At 36.9% G+C, this 22,850-nt stretch overlaps 3 protein-coding genes across 5 annotated transcripts in view; 2 read left to right on the top strand and 1 right to left on the bottom strand.

The window, feature by feature from the left end:
* The window catches only part of LOC110375795 (uncharacterized), a 13,907-nt gene extending 9,460 nt beyond the window's left edge, over positions 1 to 4,447 (top strand). The window contains exons 5-7 of one of the 2 annotated variants that reach the window (XM_021334048.3): positions 1,848 to 2,048; positions 2,375 to 2,586; positions 3,917 to 4,447. In XM_021334048.3, the coding sequence (XP_021189723.1) occupies positions 1,848 to 2,048; positions 2,375 to 2,586; positions 3,917 to 4,178 (675 nt within the window). In that variant the 3' untranslated portion in view covers positions 4,179 to 4,447. Of the gene's footprint in view, positions 1 to 1,847; positions 2,049 to 2,374; positions 2,587 to 3,426; positions 3,794 to 3,916 lie in introns of those variants that run through there. The other variant, XM_021334049.3, reaches the window with a different exon arrangement.
* Positions 1 to 22,850, top strand: part of LOC110375796 (arginine/serine-rich protein PNISR) — a 69,076-nt gene that overhangs the window by 34,892 nt on the left and 11,334 nt on the right. The gene's annotated exons all lie outside the window — the stretch shown is intronic.
* On the bottom strand, positions 4,439 to 22,850 carry LOC110375797 (pancreatic lipase-related protein 2). Its single transcript, XM_021334053.3, has 8 exons — positions 22,429 to 22,850; positions 18,268 to 18,367; positions 16,673 to 16,821; positions 14,252 to 14,318; positions 13,238 to 13,425; positions 10,510 to 10,728; positions 5,224 to 5,377; positions 4,439 to 4,544 (listed from the first exon to the last, which is right to left on the bottom strand). The coding sequence occupies exons 1-8, from the start codon at positions 22,472 to 22,474 to the stop codon at positions 4,481 to 4,483; spliced, it is 987 nt and encodes a 328-aa protein (XP_021189728.3). The 5' UTR covers positions 22,475 to 22,850; the 3' UTR covers positions 4,439 to 4,480.

Below are 22,850 nucleotides of genomic sequence, written 5' to 3'. Positions count from 1 at the left end.
TACGAGTCATCATTTTGCCTTATTGAATTACAAGGATCCTCTTTCAGCGTTGTAAAATGCTCTTTCTTTAACAGTGAATTCATTAATAAAAATGCAGCAATAAAAAAATATCGCCCCCATTTACAAAAGACCTTCACCTATTTCCGAGTACTGAAGGCATCTCCAGCAAATAAACTGGACCAAGTATTATGAAATATCGAACAATACTCGTTGAAAGTTAACCGTTGTCCGTTTAGCTTCGAAATAAATGCCCACGATCAGCAGTAGGCGAGTAATAAATATTGTAGAGTATACATCTCCCTGGAGGCAAACATTCTCAATCTCGAGTAGGATTGCGTTGTTCTCACAAATTCCATTTGTAACAAAAGAGGAATTTGTCAAAAGGATCACTGGAGCGATTGTGTTTACTGATCTTTGTAAACTGTGTGGGTGTATTGTGGAAAAAGTGAATCTGTTTTAGATTTAATCAGTCTTATGGGTTTTGCAGGTAAATGATGTACATCTCATCGTGACCCATATATATTTTAGGCCTTTATTTTTGACCAAAAATTAGTGCATGGCCATTTTACTCTTCTAAGGCCAAAGTCCAAATCTAAGATCATGAACCTACTTACTCCTAATGTGGGCCTTATCTAAGTCCAGTCCTTTGACGATAACAGAACAATAGTGCTAATAAACTAAATTGTTTCACTCCCCTTCCCGGCCATATTACGGCAAAATGGCTGTGTATCTTCGTCAGTAATTTTGGCAAATCAATATTTATCGAGCGCAGTAATTGTCTGGCCAAATACGTTGTTTTGTTTACCATATTTCACTAAAGCTTTGAAATTCATGTTCGGATTATCCATATTTGGTTGCAAATCGAATTATTACGTTGGCTTAGTTTGTGTTTCCATTCTGTTCCGTTCATCATTCTGTTTGGCTACGTTTTGCATTTGTCACATACTTATACGTATCTATGTGCATACACACAATAGAAGTCAGTATTTTCTGAGATCGAAACAGATTTGTTTCCATAAAACATTTGTTTACATAAGTCTTTTTTATGGAAAAAATATATCCTTATCGAAATTGCTCGACTTTCAGTTTACATACTATTTCAGATCTCTGCCTTACAGGTCGTCATCATCTGTCTTGTTCTTTCCCATTGTTTTCAAGTATACACATCTCCAAAAAATAAACGCCTCCAATTCAATAATCTTAAGTTTTTGTTCGACCCGTAACTTACGTAACAGGGGTTGCAGTAAAAAAGCAACGCACAGCCGCGCCGTGTCGATCCTCACCAGTTTTCTCTTGAACAGAGAAGAAAAACTTTGAGCTATCCGAACTTTCCTCACAATTCCCATTAGTTTTATTTCCCGACAACATCTTAGCATGTTTTTTGGCTTCATTATTGCGTTTTCTGACTTGCTTTGTAATACTCGTGAGTGACTTATTAAACAAATAGCTACTAAGCATGGTTCTGTCACGCAACTTTATATTTTATCGTTAATCTAAATATTCGCTTATCTTCAATTTGTCGGCTATGGTTTTTGGGTCAACAAACAATATTGATTTTGTGAATTCTGTCGACGAGGTACCTGCATGTTTAAATTTACACGTTTTATGAATTTTAATTTGCGTGCCGAACAATTTCTCTGCTCTGCTAACCAAATTTGTTCGGCACGCGCTACTAAAAGGTTGAAAGTACATTTTATATTAAATAAACAACTTTTACAATTTTTATCTGTGATAAAAATAAGTTTAAGGATCAAAAATCCTCACAATAAATCAAACTACCATCCAAACTCCTTTAAAATAATCCCACCTCCATGAACCTATCCTCATTCCATTTCCCTCCTTGACAGACGTTAAAAGAGACAGGCTGGTACGACCCGAAGAGGCTGCTGGGCTCACTGGCCGTGCCAGAGATGCGCGCGAGCACGCTAGCTGCGCGCGCGCTGTGTCTCGAGCCGCGGTACACTCGCGTGCCTTGCGTTGGGGGCACTGAAGGCGATTCCCTAGTACCCTTGTTCTCTAAGGCTGTTGAGTACTTCGATTTCGCTCAGGTAGATGTTTTGACATTTGAGTGGTATGTAGCTATAATTGACATCCTGAGTAGGATTTATAGAGTAAGTTAAAGCAAGCAATCACCTATGACTTATTATTATTTAGTCTCCTATTCTATACGCCAATTATTTTTACTGATAAATTCTGGTATTTTACTCCAAATAGCAAAGATTTTACTACTATTTACCAATCGAATAATAATAAATGCAATACTTAATCGGATTTAGAAGTCAATGCGAATCCCTACAGTGTCGATCAACAGAACTCCAATCCTAACGTCCGTAATCCCGAGTTAATCCCGTAATTCCTTAATTCCGTTTTCCAGCACAATGCCGAAATGATGACGGATGCGGTGAGGAATGCTCCGGCCGCGGTCGCCAGGAGCGATGGTCCTTGCTTGAGGGTGGGGGACCTCAGCGAGGCCCACGCTCTCGCCGGCCTAGTGACCACCGTAGCACATGCACTCCTCTGCCACGATATCCCACGAGTGACGGGTTTCGTCGAAACCGACCTTGGACAAGTCATTTCACCTGCCAAGTTAATATCCCAATATCTTATATTCGACTCTAAGACTGTATTGTTAGAAGCTTTATCTGATTAGTCAATTCTTGCCATTTCACTAGTCACGTGACTGAAACAGATAAAACATTAAGCTACGGCTTGATTGTCAAACTTCGTTGCTATTGGTGGAATAATATTACGTACACGTCGTGATGTAATCTTAAGTTACAATAACTTCACAAATGCACGGTTAGACAGAATATTATTTCAATTTGCATTTAGCCGGGTTTGGTGTTACGACAAAAAAAGGAGAATCAATTCATGTTTGTGTGTAGCCATAATACGCACGACTCTTTTCCTAACCAAAATACTTCGGGAAATTATAATTTCATAATTTTGCAACGCAGCTTACGTAAGTTATAAAAGCCCAAAATGCTAAGGGTAGTGGCGACTTGATGGATAGACTCATTTATCAACGCCAAGCCGAAAAGCGTTGCGATATAGAAACTATTTTGTATAGTGGTGCTTAGTCCTCTAAATTATAAGAATATCGGTCATGGATAGCTTAAATACGAACCGTCAGGATTAAACGGAGTTCACGCCGTCATAAAATATATCTAGTTGCATTCGCGGTTGCATTTCTTTAAGCCAGTACAATATAAATCGTGTATGCACGTACAATTTTTAGCTACATCTCAGCTCTTCTTTTTAGTTTATATTCCGGTAACCATATATTTTTATTACCTACAATATCAAGATACGTTCCGTTTGTCACAAAATACGGCTATTCGGTTGCTGTGATTCGTTCAGTGTTACGTGATAACAGTATTTATTGGAAATGTAATAGAAGAATACACCAAGGTCTTCTGCCTGCAGATTCATCGCGAGCACTGTGGAAATTGGCGGCAGTGGCATCATTAAGAACCTTGGCCTACCTAGGATGACTGAAACGGAGACCACGAATGTGAATCTGGCTCTGCACCACTTGGGTTATAAACGAAGGATGGTGAAGGAGTGGTATAGTAAATACTGCAGTTCCTCGACAAGACTGGACGCCTGTCAATTCCAGTTCTTCTATCCTAAATCTTATGGGAGATTTGACGATTGTGCTTACGCGACTATGTGATTTGAAGTGATTCTGTATGTGGGTGTCTATCAAAATTTTTTGTTAACGTTTTGGTACCGTTTTGGTTAAGTAAATATGCAAGTGTTTATATTTTATAAATAAAATGTTGTTTTCTTACTTCTGCATTTTTTATTTGTAGTTTAGATTAATCTTCTTTTTGCGGATAAATTAGGCTCTGAAAAAATGGTCGCATTAATTTTGATCAGTATTGTGATGGTTTTCTTTATTTTACCGATGCAGATATGTCGCAACTGACTTGCTACTGAACCACAGAGGCGTTTTCAAGAAGTTCGAATTCCCTTCCAAACTGAACTCTTACGAGCTCGGCTTGATAGACATGTCTTTGTGTAAAGTAGTAAAGAACTATGATCTAGCCATGGAATGGTACCGATCCAACTACGATTGCTTCGTGGAGAGAGGCCGGAATACATTGAAGAAAAATTTCCAATCACCAAGACACTACGAGCGTCTAGAAGATTGTGCCAAACATTTGGTAGACTGAGTGTTCGGAAATAAGCTTCATATGGTCGTTTCTCCCGTTGTTGAAGGAACATGATTCCGATCACAACAGGGTGCCTATGTTTTATGTACTAGTCAATAGATCGAAAGCGTGAGGCTGTATACCAAGTATATGTATGAACCAAGTTTGTTGTTGCTGTAAGTGAAAAGGTGTTAAATCCAAGTTTCATATAAAATTTGTTAAGTTAAAAAAAAATAGTAAAGTAACTGTAAAAGTTGAGGTAAAAATAAAATAAAAAATACTTCATTTTACGTATTGTTTAATTTATCACACTTCTGCATCGACTATGGTCCATTTCTTGCGAAGGGCGGACTACCATTTGTTTTGAAGTACATTTTGCCGGACATCCTGAAAAATATGAAATCCTCATTAACATTTCATGATTTTTTCAACTTTCCGTTATTACCTAAAATTTATTCCAAAAAAGACAAAAGAGCCTATAAGACTTCTCAGCGCAAGCCGCAAAAAATGCAATAACATGCTAATCCAGTTGATCCATTGAAATGTTGAGCCACAATATTATGAAGGAGAAGAAATCATATGATTAGGACGTTACATTCAGATAGACTTGCTTTACCCTACAGTCGTAAAAGCAGTCAAATATTTACACAACCAGTGTTAAAACCTAGCTCCTTCAATCACAACCGGTCAATCGTAACGTAAAAGGGTAAAAGGCTCTGCTCTTGGTAAAGTAATGACCACACATAAATGTAAAGTAAGTGGAGCTCAGTTAGATATGCTGGTACTTCTAATATGATCCGAGTCATTTTTATTTCATTTCCCTTTTCATAGCTAGCTCCAAGAAACAAAATCTTGTAAAAAATTGAAGGATCTTTTTCAGTTGTCATCTTACCTCCAAATAAATTCTTTTAAGCGTTCCACTAATCAGCTAGCAATAAAAAATCAGACTGGGCTAATTAATAGCAAGGCACACAACACTCAAACATTACCAAACAATCGTCCAAATAAATAATCATAACATAATCCATAAGTAGAAATAATAAATCCTCCAATATTAAAAACTTACGGCGGCCCAGCTGCGATGCCCATGTACCCATCGACCTGGAAGCTGCAAGGCCTCGTGGCAGAGGTCCAATCGGGGCACAGAGTCGCCGGGAACCCTCTGGGATTGCTCAGAGACTCTGAGTAGAGACGCCAAGCGCGGACGTGACTGCACCCGTCTGGGGAAGAGTGTCGGTTTCAATAATTTTCTTACAAGGAGAATTGGGCGATGTCAATGATTGAATTTAGTGTCTCCTGAGAATTGTAGAATTCTTAAAACCGTTTGTTTTGCTTGGTATGTTCATCTTTATAATCATTCGGTTTAGGATGCTCTCTACTCCAGCTAGGAACAGCTTAAAAAACGTCGACTTGTGGATAATCTGAGTTAGGAAGGCACGTTTGTATTTTTGAAGTTATAGGTCCTAGTAGGTAGTTATAGGTCTAGTGATAGGTCCTTTTATTTCACAAATTGCTTGTATCAGAATTAGCAAAACAGGTACCTAACAACAATAAAAGTTATATGATAAACGTGTTCTAGAGTTAATTTCACACAAGTATAAGTGTAGCATCATTTACTTAACACCCACACAATCAGTTAATTTCTGAAGTCGCACACGACAAGATTAATAGCCAACTGTGGGTGTACCGTGTACACATTTATATCTCTCTTTTGTTTCCCAAATATAAGGACCCACATGACACGGTGTTAATAGAGACAGATTCGTAAATACTGAAATAAATACGTGCTAAATAGTGATTGTAGAATATTCACAACATGTAGGTTATGTACGAATTTCCTTCTTACAACTTTTGAGAGTTCCTTCAGCTTTTGTAACCTTTCTTTCTTACATTTTTATGCGCAAACTTTACAACCTCGTCAACCGGTCAACGAGACAAAAAGGCCTGGATCATGGGACATTCTAAGCTGATGCCTACTTTAACATAAACACATAGTCGTTAACCTACTTACATATTTTGCTAACAGCCTACATTCCTATGTATATTTATTTTGTATAGGAAGTTCTTGTAAGGGGACACTGTGCACCTAACTAATCTGCTATTGACATTTTGCCTTAACGATCAATCTTTGGCCTAAAGCCAAGTGGTAGCTTACCTACGACAGTTAGGTAAAATATGAGGTTATCGCATTCTAGGGTTGAACGAACTAAATTGATAAACGATTCGTATCGATGTTTTGTACATGTTGCTGATTAAAATTTTTTGAAATTAAATCTAGATAGAAACTAGACAGTTTATTAGTGAAGGTACTACTATGTATATAAGATACTAAGTATGTAATAGTTTACATATTAAAATAACTGGAATTTATCACGCCTAGTAAAAAGGTGGTTGGCTTGGCGTAGCGTGATATTTTGTTTAAAAGTTTAAACTTTAATTTTGTATCTACAGTAGCAGTATGAAAGAACTTTTCCTCTGCAATCATATTTTTTGCCATTTCTTTTCCTAGAAGCGCGAATTTTGTATACTCTACGAGGTTGATCTATAGAGATGTAAATACCATATCAGAGTTCTCAATAAGTAGCATGTTTTCAGTCTTTTGTTGGTGAGTAGACGGTACACAACATTTGCCATAATGATTTATTTTTATTTAAGAAAGTAGGTACATAATATACTGGCATCCGCAGTCGACAAAACCATCCTATATACCCAAGACTTAAGTAATTAATATGCAAGCAAGAGCTTCTGCTAATCCATTTGATTATCTCGAGCTCGGATTCAGGGCAGTAGATAACCATCTCTTCTGAAATACAACGCGATATCCCTTGCCAAAATCTTTCAGAAAATGTCACAGCTATGAAATGTGTTTCTTCCTTATAAATTCTCTATGCCAGCAAAATGTGTTGTGAATTCATATCGAAATGTAGAATGCTGCAATGTCGATAAATTATCTGAAAATTGAGTTCAGCTCTATTTATTTTTGTGTTTGCATAGCAGAAAGGGTGATTATTTTTAGAAGCACTTTTACTTTCTCGGTTTTAACTTCACCGTAACTATATAGTATATAACCACCAGCACACAGGAAAGGAAAACGCATTAAATTTTCACTACATTTCAAGCTTTTCGGGCACCTGATTCCCTTTTGTCGATAAACCACGCGAAAATCGAGTGTTGTTCATTTAATTTGTTTTCATGAATACAACCATTTGTAGGCACGTCAAAAGGCAACGAGTGGCCCAAATATTTCCGCATCATCACAGTTAATTAACGTGCCTTTATAGTCGAACATAAAACATGTATTCGTGCGAGTTTTACGAAGCATTCCTTTGTACTGGATCATTTTTAGAGTTCCGTACCCAATGGATAAAACGGGTCTCTTTTGTTTTCGCTCCTCTGTCCATCCGTCCGTCCGTCCGTCTGTCACCAGGCTGTACTCATGAACCGTGAACGCTGAACTTTTCACAGATGATGTATTTCTGTTGTCGCTATAACAACAAATACTGAAAACTAGAATAACATAGATATTTTGTTGGCATACAACAAACATGACAACAACAACAACAAACATTTTCTAAATAATGGTACGGAACCCTTCGTGCGCGATTCCGACTCGCACTTGGCCGGTTTTTTTAACGGTACGTAGGTACGTACTTGTAACGACCTGTAAACATAGTTTGATGTTTAACCTCGGGCGTAATGAGAGTGGTCTTAATTGTGAATCGCACAAAGGACTGAGAAATAAGATTAAAAATTCTTGTGCTTGTATTGTTTAGCATAAATCTTTTAGACATATTGTTTAATCGAATTACTAACAACTTTTTCCAGTTACACATATTTTAATTAAGTACTTCAGTGTGTTAAGCTAGCTTTTTATTTATGCTTAATTAACAGAACTGTGGCTTCAAAAGACCACCAACCATGTTTCACGTCCCTCATCAGACAATATTCCTATTAAGAGGACGAATTGGAATTTTTGGCGCCAAGGATGTCAATTTTTCTCCGTAAATACAAAACAGATCAAAATACAACTTGGTTACCTGAAAGTTCATGATATAAACCTTATTTTGTTAGTTGTAGAAACATGATTAGGTAACTTTTATAACAGAGAAAAATATATCAAACATACTTCTTTTTAAAAAGAGATTCACATATTATGGGCAAACGGGACCGATTAAAGCCTCTTAACTTTTTTAGTAGTTGAGTATATACATACTCTTTAAAATTGTAGAAGGATTTTTTATCAAATTATCATTTCTAAATAATAAAATTACAAAACCATTTTGTCGCTTACGACTTTTAGTTATAAGCTAGCGCGCGTATTGTTATCCTCGCCCCGCTCAGACGCTCCGACCCCTTTTGGCGCCTTAGATGCGCGTGCCGGTTATGGAATTATTGTTGACCAATTCCTCGCCTTAATCAGCGATTTCTTCATAAAGCAGATACTTCATACTACTTTTATATGCCAATTACACTACTAGAAACATTTACCGCTTTCCCGGTATTACAATCGATGACAGTTAAAGGTAATTTATTTTTCAAAAGCAGAACATACCTTTATATCGTAAATGCATTCAAGTTACATTGACATACTTTGGAGCTATAAAATGTTATTGAAGCGAGCTTCGTATGGGAGAAACTGAAGGATTGCTGAGACCAGGGTGTAAGCACCTCTTCACAACTCATTCGTAATGTTACTCTTTATGGATAGTGAATAGATATGGTTTATTTACAAATACAGTTGTAGTACCTTGGAAGTAACTGAATCTATTTTTAAAAAGGTCATGTTAACAATGCCAGTCTTACTAAAGAGAAAAGATTTTCTTTGTCACCAGTCCAAGATAGCCTAAAATATTGTTCCACCAAAAGTTTTGAATCGGCCGTCACAATGTAAAGAATACACAAGCTTTATAAAATCGAACCCAAAAAGCGAGGATGACGTCACTGTGATAACCCCAAATTACAGAGAGGACGCCGAAGCGACAAGCGGATAAAATTCGCAAAAAAAAATACTTTGTAATTTAATTTCAGCTGAAAACACGAACGCTAATAATAGCTTTTTGAAAGGCAAATAATCGGGGTTGGCGTACTAGTAACGTCCCCCCCCACCTCGTCCTTCGCCGCCCCTCCCCGCAGCATCCGAGTGTGACGTCAGAGCATCGATCGCGCCCTCCCGCCGAAATGTGCGGTTGTTAGGGTTGCAACATCATACTATCAACGGCTAACGCGCCAAATTCGACAGAAAATTAGTTTAGTGCTGAGTAAATTGTGTAATGTGGCTTCGTTTGGTCACAATCCGGCTGAATCTGAATGTAGTATTGTTCAGTATGACACACAAAATGTATATTAATCATAAGTTTAGTAGGTAAATAAAATCCCGCACTACAACTGGCCGGTCCTCGTGGTTATTCGCGAAATCATTCATCAACCCTATAAAGGTCAATGTCAAAATATCCCTTAAAAGTAAAAAGGTTACGTAACGCAGGTCTTGTTTAAACGAGGTTTAAGTTGAGAGTTCATAAAGTGAATGCGTCTTTTTTTTTCTCATCGGCTTTTTGTCGATTATTTATGCACTTTGCTCATCGAGTGTCAAGGACCAAGTTTCAATGGCCACTTGTTTTGTGAAGAGTTTTATTGATGATATTCCAAATAGTTTTTGCATAAAAGAGTTTAATTCAGGAGTAAAAATAGGTTTTCTATAAAAATAATGAACGCTGTCCCCACTCTACATTCTTGAAGTTCAAATACCTATTTATAATGGTGTTAATGGACTTTTAAACGTTTCAGCTATTACATCGTTTAAGTAGTTAATGTTAGCGATAGCATAGCAATGGAATAAATCATTACAATTAAATGTAGATATTATGTTATGTTATTTCGGTCGTTGAACCTCACCTGACGTTTGTCGTTTATGTTCCTTTTATAATTTTTATATCATCATCATTAATTTAAGAGCCCAGCTCTTGTCGGTGCAGCTCCTTCCATTTACACCTATCTAGCGCCAACTCCTGAACTTCCTTATACGTCACGACCTTCACCTTTTCTTTAATTTGCTTGATGTAGCTATATCTTGGACGACCCCTTCCTCTCTTTCCTTCGACCTTCCCTTCCACGATGTAATTTTTATATAATGGACTATTATTTTAATGATTTATAAAAATAAAGGATAAAGGATGGCACCGAGATGGTATGTGGGACTTCATCCTCTGAAAACCTGCAGTTTTCAGACTCCCGCATGCAGGAATTCCGCGTCGCTATGAAATTAACCTAACTCCCTTATATCCCTTCTAGGTGTTAAATATCTTAGATCTGTCGAATCTATGGCATATCCTCAATAAATAAACAGGCTACTCACAAACAAATCTAAACTCCCGGTTCTTAATGAGCTCATCCACCCAACACCCAGGCTGGATCCAACTGCCAGGATTCGCATAGAAGTCCACATCACCTATTGGCCTTAGAAACCCGAAGACTCCAGGGTTCGTGTGTAGAACGTCTACGAAGGCCGCATCACCTTTGGCAAGATGGCCGTCGTTGTTTGATAGGCTGTACCCCGGGTAGGCTGGGTCTAAACCTGGAATTAAAAAAAATATAACGTTCTTTTTTTGAATCGTTGTTTGGCACACGCTTTGTGTTCAGGTTTTCCCTTATTTTCTTTTCTTTTCTCAACTAAGAACATCCAAAAAATTTGGGGAAATAGCCAACCTTGTGTTTTCATTATCATCTGCCTAGCGTTTTTCTAACTATATAGGGATCGGCTTCCAATTTAAAAGTATGAAAGTACCTATTCGTGTCTTTAGCTACTTTACCTATCCTTATGTTTTATTGGTATTTCAAGATATTTATGTATCTTCACTTTGATCCTAAACCTTACCCTACCTATTTAATTTTTAATGTTGTATACAGTTAACGTCTATCGAGTTTGCAGCCCCGGATCTAGGGGGGGGCAAGCCGGGGCCTGTGCCCCGGGCGGCAAATTCGGGGGGCGGCAAAACTCACACTTCACAGACCAATGGATAACTAATTTTGACCACGGAAAAATTAACGGTTAAATAAAAATAGCACAAGTACAGCAATTTCGTGGCCATATCAATTTGACCGATACCCTGAGCGCGGAGTGAGACAAGCTGCATGACTGCATGAACATTAATTATTCACGAGGCTAAGTTTTAGCAAACTAAAATTGATTAAAAATTATTTGCGATCATCTATGAGCCAGGAATATCGCATATTTATTTTTATTTTAAGTCCTACATAACAGATTACTGTAATAGTTACTTACAGCGCCATATTAACCTATGGTGCAAGGTGTGCGAATAACCCGGGCGACTTGGTCTCAGGGGCGCCGCGGGACGCCCCACCACCAGGAATTTTGGATGAAATTACACCCGTTTGATAAGGAAGTTCCACATTGTATCACGATACTGACAAGCAAAGTTCCTAAAAAAGTCACCTTCGCTTTGTTTGATTGAACATTTTGATTATTTTTTACTTTTAACATCCTCCAACTAAGTGAAAAAATTCTCGCTCGCTACGCTCGCGGTTAAATGACAATGTATGACCTGTTTTTCTGATTGTTTATTATTTTTATTGACTCGGTCGTCGGTCATTGATTCGGTCTCTAATCACGTTTTCTTTTTATTTGTACGTAATTCCCAGTTTAATTTGTGAGTCTTGTCAGTGTCAGTGTACTTGATCAGATAATTTTGTTTCGTAGGCTCAAAAAATTTCGCGCTCGCTTCGCTCGCGAAATATTTGCTTTAGTAACTTCGTAAGTCAAGTCCACGCTGTCTCACTTTTTATAAGTCAAATGTAGACAACATTTTTTTTATGGAGTCCTCAAAATCACAAAAAGTTTGCGCTTCCTTGTTACTTAACAGCGCTTTTTAAAACTTATTAACTTTTTGTGTTCCGAAAAATTTGCGCGCTCGCTTCGCTCGCGCTACTTTACACAATTGCATTGATCTGTCTCGACTTTCATAACTTAAACCTGACCAACAGTTTGAGCCTACAATTAATTGACACATTTTTTAAGTCCTTTACCTACCAAAAAAGTGCACTTCATTCGCACGTTCTTATTTATATTCCTTGTAACTACTGTAAGTACTTCAATACATAGTGTGCGCTTGGGTGATGATTGCACCCAGGCGCTACATGAGCTAGAGACGGCCCTGCCTGCCTACATATTGATAGCTAATATTATATGGATAGATGATAAAGGTGAAAATAAACATTAGTAGGTAGGCAGGGCGGCATTTTTCAGATTTTGCCCCGCCTAATAAAAATTGAAGATCCGGGGCTGCGAGTTTGTGCTAAATAATTCACTGGATAATTTAGTAGGGGATATAAGGAACCTTCAGACATCAAATGCAACGCCATTGTTGACGCTTTAATATTATATTGTTTGCTACTGACAGCCTTGTTACTAAAGACACTTCTACGGGAATATTAATTTATAATGTCGCCGTTAAATGACATTGATGCAATAAATTAATAACAACAACGAGCCCGCTTAGGACTGAAGTTAAAATTCCTTTTCTTTATTTACCTTACAACCTGGTTGACACTGTTTATTTATCTTATAAAGATACGGCCATAATTACCAATTAATTATATCAATGTAAAGGGAAACCGTTGTTTCTTTATCACGCAGTTATTTTTATTTTACGAATTTTTAAAATTACTATAAATAATTTTATCAAATTAGTGTATTGTCATCGGTCCTCAATAAATCTACATAGTTTGAACGAAATCTGGCCGTTTAAAGTGGGTCAAAATCGCGCCCAAAGAAGTCGGTTTCAAACAAACTTACAAACCTACAAACATACAGGTGAAGCTAATAAAAAGCGTGTAAAATTCGCTTTACCAACCCTACATTCGTAAGAAATTCAAATCTCTCGCAAATATCTCACTCTAAGCTCTGTAGCTTACCTGTAATCCTGCCGACCAGTAACCCCCGCGCCCGCAGGTTCTTGCCGGTGAACCCCGCGGCTTCGGCCCCCAGGGAGAACCCGACCACGTGGATGGACGAGGCTGGGACCCCGATGGAGTTCAGGAATTGTATGAAGTTAACTGTAGCTCACCTGTAATCCTGCCGAGCAGTAACCCCCGCGACCGCAGGTTCTTGCCGGTGAACCCCGCGGCTTCGGCCCCCAGGGAGAACCCGACTACGTGGATGGACGATGCTGGGACCCCAATGGAGTTCAGGAATTGTATGAAGTCTGCTAGACGTACGCCCATGTAGCGAGTGTTGCGGACTGCTGATACGTACCTGGGAATGGTAGTGTTTTAGAGTCAATGTAGTACTGATTTTATTTGAAGTAAAATAAGGATGGTGAACCTTCAAGCAAAACATTCATCTATTCCTTTCTCTTAAAAAGATAGATAAACCACTCATAAAAGTGCTCAGAAATAAACAAGTTTCAGAGTCATTCATTTTGCCTTTATATGACTTAACTGTGTGCATTTTTATATCGCAATCTTAATCCATTCCTTTATAGAGAACCAGACCACGGCAGACTTGCCGTAGACCACGGCAAGAACCTTTGTAAAGTAGCCCACAAAACGATGCTGCAGCAAAATTCAAAACCGACAGCCTTTATACGTAACGTATTTGAATGCTTGCCCAAAACACTGCACCAATAATTAACGAGAGAGCCCTAATGAATAACACGCAAACAAAAACGCCAAAGAAAACAAAAACGGTCCGTTGTGCCCGAATGTGGGAACAGACATAAATCTAGCCAAATGCTGTTGGCTAGTCGCCATTGCGTAATAAATAAGGGACCTATATATAAGGCTACGTTTTCCTCCGGGGCGCATTGGGTTGCCCTCACGCCTCACGTATGCCGAATCATAACATTTCAGTTACATGTTAAACGCTGTAACAACTGTATTTCGCTTACATACGCGGTTTATTCGACCGGTCATTCGTTTTGTGATGTCGGATTTACTGTTATTGGTGCTTGTGGTCCTTAATAATGGGTACTATTTGGTTGAATATTTGGTTGCATGAGCAATACGGTACATGTATTTTATGCCTTATTTATTACTCTCGACTCTAGTTTCTTATAATACAATTTGTAGGTATATATTACCAAGGGAACACGATGAGCCGCGACCAGTCAACGGCGATAAAATTATAGTCCGCTGCCGCTAGATGCGCTGAAAACAAAAGACGAACATATTATACTAATTTATTCATTTTGTATCATATTGCCCTTTCTTGAGATGAAAGAAAAAAAACTTAACCTCAAGAAAAAAATCAAGAAGTGTTTCCGTCATAAGGCTCTAGAAACTTTAGATGAATACCAACGTGGAAAATTCGAGGGTCCCTTCTGGTTACCTATTTTATTTTTAATAGGTACTGGTTACCTATACTCAAAGAAAAAGATGTTTATACGCAAAAGTCAGGACAAGAACTAAACATAAATAAACCTTTAGACGTTCCATATTTACAATGCAATCACACTGTAAAAGTGACCACTAAACAATTTTAACACTGACCACACCATAAAGATAGCGTTATTGTCTATGGCGATAAAATCGTTTTTATTACCGCTTTGCCAGCATGTTGGTTATCCATAAATATTTAATTATCATGCATCAATGGACGTTGTAGCCATTAGCTCTGATTAACACTAATATTACAGGAATTTAGGTATTTTTATTACTTTATTAGTGTTCAATAATATGTTAAACGATTTTGCTACCTATATGTGTTTTAATTTTATTCTAAATCCATCACTATGGCGATTATTTTGCCCTTGATGCAAAAAAAAAAATTCTTCAATTTGGAAGAGTTTCGACAGCTTCAAATGGTAACAAAGCCTACAAATTTTTTAACGGACATATCATCTAGTTCTGTATTTCTATGTTTAGTTAATAATATCGTCGTGTCAGTAGAAAGACATCCACTGCTGGATAAAGGCCTTCCCCAACCTACGCCACTTTGCTCAATCTTCAGCAACCCGCATCCACTGCTTCCCAATGACCTTGGCCAGATCGTCCGTACAATGAAATGATTTAACAAAGTATTAAGTTATTATTTCTATTTCCGTATGTAAAATATCGATATGACACAATATCACCATTGAGCGATGTAATCTATTAGCACACGATCGCCACAAACACAGCTCTAATTGACATTACCGATACTAGTAGCATTCGAATGCTAAATCGATTATTGTATAGCCGCGATATTTACCTATTTCAATGATGGCTAAATATAGAATTGTGCTAATGTTTGTGTGTACGGACATGCAATGGTAATGCTATTTTAAATTCCTACTAATGCATGGACAAATACTGTTTTATTTTAATAAAGGACCTTGAATTTAGAACTGAAACAATTAATTTTAGAATATTTACGTGTTACGATTCTTGCGCAAAATGCAGTAACTATTTATTACTATGTGATAACTATCAAATAATCAAAGAAAGACATGAGAATCTGCGAACTCGAAGAGGAAGATGTCCAGGATATATAGCGAAGTGGAAGAAGAAGATACGGAAAGCGGACCCCGTCACAAGACGGGATAAACGCTAAGAAGAAGAAGAATAATATCAAATATGTCAGTTCGCTCATAGTTTATAAGTTTAATTATATAATTAACATGATGATTATTATTTATGCAGATCCACCTCCCTTCATAATCTATATTGACTAAAACTTGACTTTCTTTCTTAGAATCTTTACCACATAGACTTGACTGACCATTTCTTAAAGCATGTATATAATGTACTTTACTCACATTCGCTACTGACCATTATGTTTAAGTCTGTACATATATAGTTTACTCCCATATCCAGTAACAACCAGATGTGACTTAACAACTTGAAACCTGCATTTAAACCATGAATGAATAACTAGCGTAGCCACTTATATTACGGTCGCAAATTATAGTAACCCTTCACACGCGCTACGCCGTAGTCGCCTCGTTAACTGCTACGCGACTACGAAAGTGGTCACGGCATGCAGTAAATGGGCTTGTGTGTATGTAAACAACTGCGTGCTTGCTACGAAAATTCAGTGTGCAATTTTAGACTGTTGAAAAGAGCTCTCGTTGGTCTATTTGAAAAAAAAAAAACTTACTTTGAAATCAAGAAGTGACAATAAAAAAATGATGATAAATATTTTTCAAATTCGAACGTGTTTTTTTGTCAGAATTATCACTTCGTTATTTATAATGGTCTATTTTCAGTAGTTGTGTAGGTTTCGCAGTAAGCATTGTATTTTCAAAGTGCATTTTCAAGGTATTTGCCGCTGTAACAGCACTATTGGTCTCAAAGGAACCATTGTTCTTATGCAAACGTACAAGAATTCCTGGTTCGCTGAAAGTGTTGACATACATTTTCTAGTTCTTAATATATTTTGGTGAAACATAATTTTTTTTAAATCTAAGTATCCCTTTTTAAGAAGTAGATATTAAAAATGGCCATCAAAATATAATTGCTAATGAACCAAAAAGCCTCTGTAAAATAATATTCTAGCTTCATAAAAAAAGAGTTTCTCTCACCATCTCTTACTGTACTAGTTCCAACTCCACTAGTGGACTCCGAAAATCCCATCAAATAAATGACAGTCGGATTGGCGAAGTTAAAATTCGTGGCACGTATACCGTTGACGTCATTTGGCGGCAGAATTTGAAACGTCGTGGGATTTAACCTGGAAATAAAGCAATAATATGTAATGATGATGATCAATTTTGTCGACATGGAAAAAGTTTGTTAGAAACTCGATTTCCGGAGCTGAATAGGCTCTTTGTCTTCTATTTTGCTTTACATTTTAGGAATATTTTATAATAGGTATCATTAAACACGAAAGTTTATAGTTTCTTCTCAGAGTTCTCAGGATTCTCCCTTGGACCCAATAAGTTTTTCCATGACCAGGGTCTTGCGTAACTACCAACATTGTCTATGTACCATTAATATGGAGACTCTAGCGAAGCGACCCTTTAGGAATGAGTAACACCCAATACATAAACCTACCTATTAACAATGTCCCAAAATAATTATTTAGGCAAAACAACCGAAGCCATCCATCGTTCATACGCAAATGTATGTCCTGCTGTCACGAGAATGACGTCACAGCTGTACCCTCATTTAGCACCGTCCAGCCTTTTCCTAATAACTTGGTATGGTCATGAAACGTGCTCACAGCCCTGATGTTGGCCTAAACAAAGGTTATGGCAATTACGTACCGTTGCACGGTAGCTGCTTAATGCTTGCATGCAGCCTTGCGATTGAACCTGCTAAGTTGTATGTTGCCCTGGTAGGTGAGGAGCTATTTTTGAAATAATTGTGGGTTGATGTTTATTGATGCATTTTTTGTAAATAGTGCTGTTGTAGTTTAAGGACGACTTTATATGATGTCATGGATCTTTATTTTATTTACGTGATTGTACCTTTAAAACTATCTAAGGATATTTTAAATCTTTCATCAAACCATATCGATTCAACTATTTTTCCTCGAAAGCACAACTATCAGTCGGCACGATTTATCTGCTCGTTTCAATATAGTATCAAAGTTTTCTTCACTTACAAAACTTTCTTAACCATCACACTGTATCAAAAATACAAACAAACTAACAATAACAGTAGATCTGTAGTCGTTTAATCTGTGCACAAATGTTAGTGGACTAGGCGCTGCATCGGTCCCGCTACGGAAATTGAACCGGCGACCCTGAGCTACAAATGCGGAATGTTACGTCATTTTGGTCGCCAAATGGGTTACTACTACTAGGAATATGGAGTATTATTTAATAACATGATCTTAAAGTCCTTATAACGTAAACGTAAAATATGATATCATCACGCTTTTTTGGTACGAAATGAATTACAAGTTAATTAATAAAATTATAAACAGAACTTTAGTGCACTTATAGAACCCATACTCACCCTGACAACTAACTTCAGAGCGAGGAATATGTCATCTAAACTTTCCTTACTTTGGAAATCAAACCTCAGTCATTTAAGTCTACTAAGCTGGTTACGGAGGGACAGTGCACCCAAGCATCGTTGAAATCCCGAAAGAGCGAACAATACCACAGACGGTGATTTCGATACTTATTACGGAGCCTCAAAAAGCAACTAGTTTAAAAAAAAGTCTTACCTAGTAAATAACTTATACTGTATATCGACGGCGTCATCTCTTGGGCAGCAGTGGGCGCACTGACCGACTGGCGCTGTCATGAAACATATTTCTGCTATTCCTGAAACAAGATTAATTGTACTATCAGCACAAAAAATTGCTGCATCATCTTAATATGTGGAAGATGGAGTTATGATAAAGGAAAGCTAATATGGCACACGCTATAAGTTTGAGAGACCAACAGAGTTCAACGTATAATAAGTAGCTCATCTTTCTCGTTATTAAATCTCCTAAAAAATAATAGTAGGTATATTCTATAGGCTAGGATATTACATATAAAAATACTTTAAGCCTCTGTGGAAACAATTAGAAACCTCAAATTGTTACATTATCATTACTTTCTAAATTAATTATTCGCTTAAATAACAAAGTGCAAAGTTCACTTAACAGGAAAAGTAATTCGCAATTTTTTTCCCATAGTCACGCCATAATGATTACGAAAATACGATCAAAAGAGGTTGCGTCATAAAAAAAAGTAAAAATGTGGGCCACTGTCGCCACGATTTGGACTTCGGACCCTTTGATCGAAGGCCGATCTTGGTCAGAATTCAATGCCCCATAATATATAATGGATACCATGACTGTCAAGGTTCTTTTCAATCTCCGTGATGAACAGCTCAATATCCGTGCCGATAACTATAATATGCACAAAGATCAGGTGCTTAGCCGATATCAGAACGACTATAAGTATTGACTGAAACCAAGAAGTTCTTTTAAAAAAAGTATTTACCATCACTCGGCTTAAACTCGGCTCGAACCTGTCCATGCGAATAAGTAAAATGAATTGACGTTTAGAAATTAAACAGTAAACTCTCGATTGACTGACCTCAAGGGAATTTCGAATAAATTGAGAATGGAAAGGGCAGATGGATTTTATAATGACGACCACCACGTAACATAGGCAGGTATTACCTATAAGAAAACAAGAAAATGACCTAACAAATCAATGCAAATGTAAATAACTACAAGCCATGTGGAAGTTAACGTAATTACGTATGACATGTAAGAACATTAGCAACACGCACACACGTACAAATTGCAATCATTTCTATTGTTATAGGAACTTATTGCTCCTGCAAATTGTGCAGGCTAATGAAACGTAATACCTAGAATGCCATTTACATAATATTGCTTTGGAGATTTTTCCATTCGATAATCATAAATGGAGAAGAAGATTCTCCGAGTTGAATTTAAGTATTGTGATTGACGATATTTTACTTACATACTTTGTTTTACATACTTTTTCACGAATTAAGTATTCTGTTTTTAAACTGACTCTCATGAACCGATTTCGGAATTGAATTAAGTTATTATTGAAAAATAAACTAACCTGCGTTATAAATAAAATTCAGTGTGCAAAAAGCATATAAAGAGAATATTCAAGCATCTACTTAACGTTGATTTTCAATTCAGAGACCCTGAATATAAGCTTATTTTATTTTACCGTACATATATTTGCTTTAAGCCTACCTTTTCCGAACAACGACAGCACCCGTGTCTCTTAAAATTAATTCATCGTATGTTTCACACGCGGCTTCTTTGCATAAAATATTAATTTTGGACATTATTAATAACGTGTACCATACATTTATGATGTTTTGTTTTTGTAATGAATTGTCCGAAGTCCATTCGGCCTGTTACGTAACTTTTGTTTTAAATAAAGAATATTAGCAATATGTATTCTAACCTCTTCGGAATATACTTTCACAAAGATTTGGTGAAATAAATTGGATCGCTATTGTCAGTATAATTATGTGGGAACAAACAATGTAATAGTGAACTTTGTACTAATAGATTAGCCGCTGCAAGTTTCGTAAAAAAAGTAGAACGAAAAAAGAGATTATGTCACTCAATGGAACCTGCACTATGGCATAAGTAATACTGGCCATTGATGGATTTTGCTTTTATGGTAGAATTGTAGTAACGCGGTGTAGGAATGAAGCTCAAGAAGGGTATTTTTGTAGAACTAAACTAGAGTCTTATTCACTCTATCACGATGTTCGATGCAAATATAAACATTGTAAAGTACGTACAAATGCCAAAAAGACAGACTTTATCGCTTGCTAATAGTGGGAAGAAGTAGCATTCGGATCTGTGTGTCTGGTGACACAGATTAAGGTATTCCTATGTACGTACCTACATTTTGCTTCCTCAAAGCACTAGTCGGTAAGTATAAATATGAAAAGTGCTTCCCATAAATCCGCCTGAAAGCTGTAATGTGAGCAAATCGTAGGCACGCTCACGAAAGCACTGAAATACATTTTTGTAAATTGCAACACTTACCTATGTTATACCACCAGCAATATGGCATCACTTATGTACAGTTTGTCAGAAATACCTAATACTAGGTTAAGTGCATGGTTGAAAGCATTTCACAATCGGAACATATGCCTACAATATTTCAAAATAAAAGCTTGCGTTAACATAGGAACACCCTACATACTCGTTGTATTCTTTTCGACCTTCCGAATTTGAATAATGCGTAAACAAGCAAAAAAAAACTTGGAATATTGGAACAATGCTCAGATGTAACATTTTATTTTACGTAATATTTTCTCAAGATTTAATTTCAGAGAGGTATTATCTTTTCTTTCACCTTGATCTCTTGGCACAATAGATTTACCTACTTCGATAACAACACATCAGACAATAGGCGATTAAAAGTAGGTATTGTTTTTGGTAAAAAATATTACACAACAGCAGTTGCAAAAAGTTTTTATTTTATTTTAATTACAACACTCGAGTATATAATACTCGAGTAATATAACTAATGTTATTTATAACTAATGAGGTAATCTGATAGGTCAGTATTTTTTATTTGAGTATAGAATATAACCTAGTAACGTCATAAGTAGGTATTCAACTAAGTAATCGATATTTACTACAGAATAATATAAAGCCGATTTCCTGCTGTTCACAACAACCGGGCAACCCTTCAGCATAAATAGCGCTGCAGGGTTGCGCTAAAATGCCTTGTAAGCGCTCTATAAGTGTTCATAAACTCAGCAATCCGCTTTTCTGCTTAATAATACAACAATGAATTTCAAAATAAAAAAAATCTTAACAAACTTTAAGAGGTAAACACTTTAAAATTCTATTTATACATCAGCTGGATTTACTTAATGGACTATTGAGTATGAGGCAACAAGTATCAGAATTACCACGTTATACCTAGGTACCTAATACCTACAAGAATTACCTAAGTATGTGTAGTTTAGCATTTATATGTGTACTTTCATTAACCATCTCTGAAGGCTACGAACTCGGAACTTACTGAAAAATCAATTGATTTTTGTGAGACCCGGCTTTAAATCCGTTACTGGTAACCAAACACCAGAATGTCTGACAACAAGTCTAATCATTTACTGGTTTGGGTTACCCGAGTTGAGGTGGCCAGATAGACAGTCGCTCCATATAAAGCATTCGTACCTAGTCAAGTGCATCTGGTTGGACTGGAAGCCAATCTCAACATAGTTGGGAAAAGGCTAGGCAGATGATGACGTCGTGCTCTTGAGTAAACAAAGTATAACCGTGAATTATGCACTAAGCATGACATGCACATATTAAAGAGTTGTCACAAGTACCAGCTGAGTGCTAATAGTCTAAGATCTACCGAGGAAGTAAACATATCTGACGCATGCGAATAGTAATGTCAATAAATAGATATTGTTTAGTTTTCTTTTTATAGATATTGTTTAAATTATTTATTGACGTCCAAATCCACTTTAAGAATTTATTTAGCGTCTATCAAAATACTGCAAAGTTCAATTTGATGAGTTTGTCAAGCTAGGCATTCATCAATTCAAGGTTTTGTATGTAATCTTCTAGGTTGAGAGGGTAAGCAGAGGTTTGTTAATTGTTAACCATTAAATTAGCCAAATCACTCATCTCCCGTACCTTTTCCAAATTATTTTGGCGGTCGGATTTTAGATAACTTTGTATTTCATAGTTTTGTAATACAGCTTTAAATGAAAAGTACAAGTAATTTCAAGCCCCAGCCAGTTCTTCAAAAAATATTCGTACAACTGTATTTCATTTACAGGGAATACTTTGATGTAAATAAGCAGTTATCTTCCTTACGAAACCTTCTGAAAAGTATAATTTCAGAAGTAACAAACTTACCTATGAAAAACGAAGCTAGATGACACGATGTAGCATTCACCACCATATTCCGGGCACAGTAATTTTACAACAATAACGATTAAAAACACACTTCAGCACTGAAAACCGTCATCTCAGAACGAAGCATTTTCCCGCTTCTACAGCCGAGACGGGATTTCATACAATAGACCCCGTACAATGCTTTGCAACTCGTTATAAAACCTTTTTTGCCGGAGAACTTCCCGATTAACCGTATAGAACCGGAGCTTATTAGGTTTTACCGGCTACTGTTGTAATACACGGAAATTCAGTCGCATATATACTTATGTGCAATTTTTTTTACGCGAAGATCATACGCGCGTTCAGCCACATCAATACCTTTGTGAGGCCGACCTTTTTCAGATGTGACCAAAGAGATCGGTATTTGAATATCGAACTGTCTT

The sequence above is a fragment of the Helicoverpa armigera genome, chromosome 18, assembly GCF_030705265.1.
Source record: "Helicoverpa armigera isolate CAAS_96S chromosome 18, ASM3070526v1, whole genome shotgun sequence".
Classification (NCBI taxonomy): Eukaryota; Metazoa; Arthropoda; class Insecta; order Lepidoptera; family Noctuidae; genus Helicoverpa; species Helicoverpa armigera.
Note: the sequence above shows the minus strand (reverse complement) of the source record. Positions and strands in the feature narration are given on the sequence as shown.